The sequence below is a fragment of the Limulus polyphemus genome, unplaced genomic scaffold, assembly GCF_000517525.1.
Source record: "Limulus polyphemus unplaced genomic scaffold, Limulus_polyphemus-2.1.2 Scaffold1711, whole genome shotgun sequence".
In the NCBI taxonomy this organism is placed as follows: Eukaryota; Metazoa; Arthropoda; class Merostomata; order Xiphosura; family Limulidae; genus Limulus; species Limulus polyphemus.
Window position 1 is genome coordinate 93,271 of NW_013667321.1, and position 3,869 is coordinate 97,139.

Genomic DNA, 3,869 nt, shown 5'->3' on the forward strand with positions numbered 1-3,869 from the left:
GTGAATCATCTCCACCCTCCGCCTACTTTGGGACTACTCTAGAGCGACACATTATAACGCTTCCACGGCTGAAAGGGCGAGCATGTTTGGTGGGACGGGGATTCGAATCCGCGACCCGCAGGTTGCGAGTGGAGCTCGCTAACCACATGGTCATACCAGGCTGTTGTACTTGCTCTGTAATAAATGAATTTTATCTTACTCGTTTAGAATAAGCATAGGTAAGGCACATAGAAAATTTGAACGGTATCAGTGAGTTATTTCTTCAGTATAAAGTCATAACATCTGAATATTATTATTAATGTGTAGAAATTCTTACTAATTTCAATTTATTTATTTTTTATTAAATTTACATTTATATATATAGACATTATCACAGTATGGAAGTATTCGCACATTTTGACGTTATCGATGCAAGGGGTAATAAAATAGCTGAGGGTCATAAAGCTAGTTTCTGCCTTGAAGATAACTTCTGCAGAGCGGGATCTCAGAAAAAATACGTATGTGCAAACTACGGGGATCAAGGAATTACTGTAGGATGCACGGACAACTACATGCATGATATCGACTGTCAGTGGGTTGATATAACTGATATCAAACCCGGCAATTATTATTTCAAAGTAAGTTTTTATTTATGTGTATTTAATATATGTGGGCAGAAATCGAAAAATCAAATCGGTCTCTATTCGAACTTATGTATGTTACATCTGATGCAAAGTTAGGTTCTGGTCTTATTACTATTATTACTGTCATATGGTAATCTTTATACGAACTGTTTTATGGAAATATAATGGTCATCTCAAGATATACTGCTGTTTTCATAAATACTAAAACTAAAATATTAAAGCTAGGCCTAGGTTACTCATGGTTTGATAATTTGATAGCTGTTGTTTACGTCCCATCATGACAAGGGACCAAGTTGGACTCGGAGTATAAATTATGAGTATAACAATAAACTTTCGGCAAAAAAACAACAAGAACAAAAACGAATGGCAATTTCGAGCTCAAATTTGATGTTTTATTGGGTCATGTTAGTAAAACTTTGGTTGGATTTCTGTATTGCCGAGTCTAAATGTTCAGAAGTGAGGCGTTTATATATTACAAGATATGTAACTTATAGAGGGCTACGAAAGAAAGGATAAAATCGTTTTTGTTTTTACAACAATTGTTATGGTATGGACGCCTCTTTATATAAATAGTGTTCTGACCACTACTGTATTTTGTCCCAGCCAGCCTGATGAGCTCTGGATTGGTCGACACATGTCGGCGGTAATGTACGTGGCAAACTCAGTGTGGTTGAAATACTATTATTGTATACTCCTAACTCTTGTAAATCCCTAAAGGAATAGATAACGAATGAAGTATTAAAATTATGGGCCTGATACAAAAGTGTTTGGTTTGTTTGTTTTGCGAGAAACCAATAACCTTTCATTCTATTTCCCTTTGTAGATTCTTATCTGAAAACTATTATTATAAATGATATAAAAGCTACTTTCTTTTTTTATAGATATTGTCATAGTATGAAAGTGTTCGCATATTTGTTTATTTTATTTTTATTTACAAGTTGAATAATAGTTAAATCTCACATGTAATTTTATTAACTTTACCTTATTGATAGCTTACACTATCTTTCTTTATCTAATTAATTTTCAATAATAAATATTAAACAACAATATTATTGAATTAATCTTACGTAAACAAAAACAAACTAACTTGAAATATTAAACCTGATTACTAAATGTACTTGACATGAGGTATTTCCTAATTTTACCTAGGTATCTATAAACCCGGAATTCAAAGTTGCAGAAATGACCTTTGATAATAATGCTGCCCTATGTAATTTGGATTACACCTCTGCTTCAGCAAAAGTCTGGAATTGCACTCTGACACGGCCATGAAGAAGGTTGCTCCAGTGTGAGAGTTCAGCTTTTTGTACAGTACCATGAAGGACACAAAATTAAACAATAATAACAAAATAATGACACTTAATAAATAGTAAATAATAGTAAACAGACACCGAATTTTTAAAGTTGCAAAAACAGCATATAAATTAAAATAAAATGTTCTTAAAATTAGCTATTGATATAAAAAATCACTGAATCACTCATTTTAAAACGTTGTACTTGTTTGAATTTAAAAAATTTAACAATAAGTTAGTTTTGAAGTTTTTCTTAATCTGCTTTTTCAAATTATATGATGTACTTATAAACACAAAAATCTAAAAAAGAAGATCGGGGAAAAACTGTAAAGAAATGTGAGCAAAGCAAACTGTATATTAACTGGTTTAAAGAATTATAACTTCGTAAGCAAACATTTACTCCTTTAATGGTATAAAAATTATGTCATAAGAATTTTCATAATATGTAGAAGTAACAAAATATATCATCTGTTCTCGATTTTTCAAGATACAAAAATTTTTACCATTTTGATTAGTATATTTGATGTACCTAATAATTTTACAATAATGTTTTTCAAGTATTATTCGGTGAACTTTAAAACAAAATGCAGACCATAAAATATTATAAGTTTGAAATTTACGAGAATCGGGTCAAACCAGTTTTGTTTTCGAAATATCTCTTAAAAATAGAAACAATTTATTTTTTATATTTTGTTATATGCTTATATTTTTACCTTATATTTCAAAATGATTTTTCTCTCTCTCTGCTACTCCAATGAGTTAAATTTGAGCATTAGTGATTTAATGTAAAATTTATGTCCAACATAATACATATATGCGATGAGCATAGTAGCTTTTGAATTATCGTTCAGTTGTATGAAAAGTGTACTGACAACTTCGTAATATTTTTCTATGAAAAATAAATTGAATTTTAGCAGAGAACTAGTTTTCAATTAATACTGATAGAAGAAGGTTTACGAGAAGGGTTTTTATGCTTATTTACTTGTTGCATAAAAATTAAAATTCATACGTAACTTTATTAAATTTACTTACACCTATTTATCTTTTATTCTGAACTTGTACTTCTAAAGATTACGGCATTAAAATGTATATTGAAAGCTTGTGGTATTCACAGTTAGTTTTCGTGTGCCATTTATGCAAGTTTCCTTTACATGTGATTTATGGAATAAGTTTGGCTTATTTTCATACGTGTGCATTTTCAAAACAAAATAAAAATTGGACAATTATAAAGATTTGGACTTTTTCTCTTTAATGACAATAGTTAAAATAATTTTGAAATTTTTATAATCATTTGTTAGCCATAAAATGCGTTTGTTTGAGTTAGGTTTTATTTATTGAACTAAACGTTTGACCTATTACAGCTGAACACAATTTAACATTTCACGAATTTTACTGCATATCTGATCAAAAATTACACTTTATTTTTATAATGATTTTTTTCCAGCGGACGACACAGTGGATTTGCATTGTGTTTTCCCTCGGCTGAAGGAGTCTATGTTTAAATAAAACTTTGGTTAGCATATGTTAATATCAGAGACAATACGAATCTTACTGCAAAGATTTTCTATTTACTTACCGGTACATTTAGAGACATCAGAAAAGTTCTTTATTTGCAACTTATACTTTTGTGCAGAGAAGCTCCGAAGTATATTTCAAATACATCTTCGAAATTAGTTTGAAATCATAGAAAAATGACAAATATTAATTTTTTTTAGTCTTGAATAATATTGTTTTAGCTTTAAAATCAACATGGATATGATTTGTGGATATGGTAACTTGAAAACGAAAAACAAACAATATACGTTTTTGTTTGCCAAACTAGGTTTTATTTGCATTTCCTTGTTTATATTATTGTATCACATTATCATTAGCTCGCGTATATACAAGTATTTATTTTTCAAAAGTCTAAAATTTAGAAAATTTTGTTTTTCAGTAGCTCTGAATACGTAAACAT

The 3,869-nt window shown here is 29.6% G+C and overlaps 1 protein-coding gene across 1 annotated transcript in view; it reads left to right on the forward strand.

The window, feature by feature from the left end:
- LOC106464657 (lysyl oxidase homolog 2-like) overlaps nucleotides 1–2,023 on the forward strand; it is a 28,905-nt gene extending 26,882 nt beyond the window's left edge. Inside the window, exons 7-8 of the mRNA XM_013924817.2 lie at nucleotides 365–617; nucleotides 1,773–2,023. Coding sequence (XP_013780271.1) covers nucleotides 365–617; nucleotides 1,773–1,895 — 376 coding nt within the window. The 3' untranslated portion in view covers nucleotides 1,896–2,023. The remainder of the gene's footprint in view (nucleotides 1–364; nucleotides 618–1,772) is intronic.
- The last annotated feature ends 1,846 nt before the right edge of the window (nucleotides 2,024–3,869 follow it).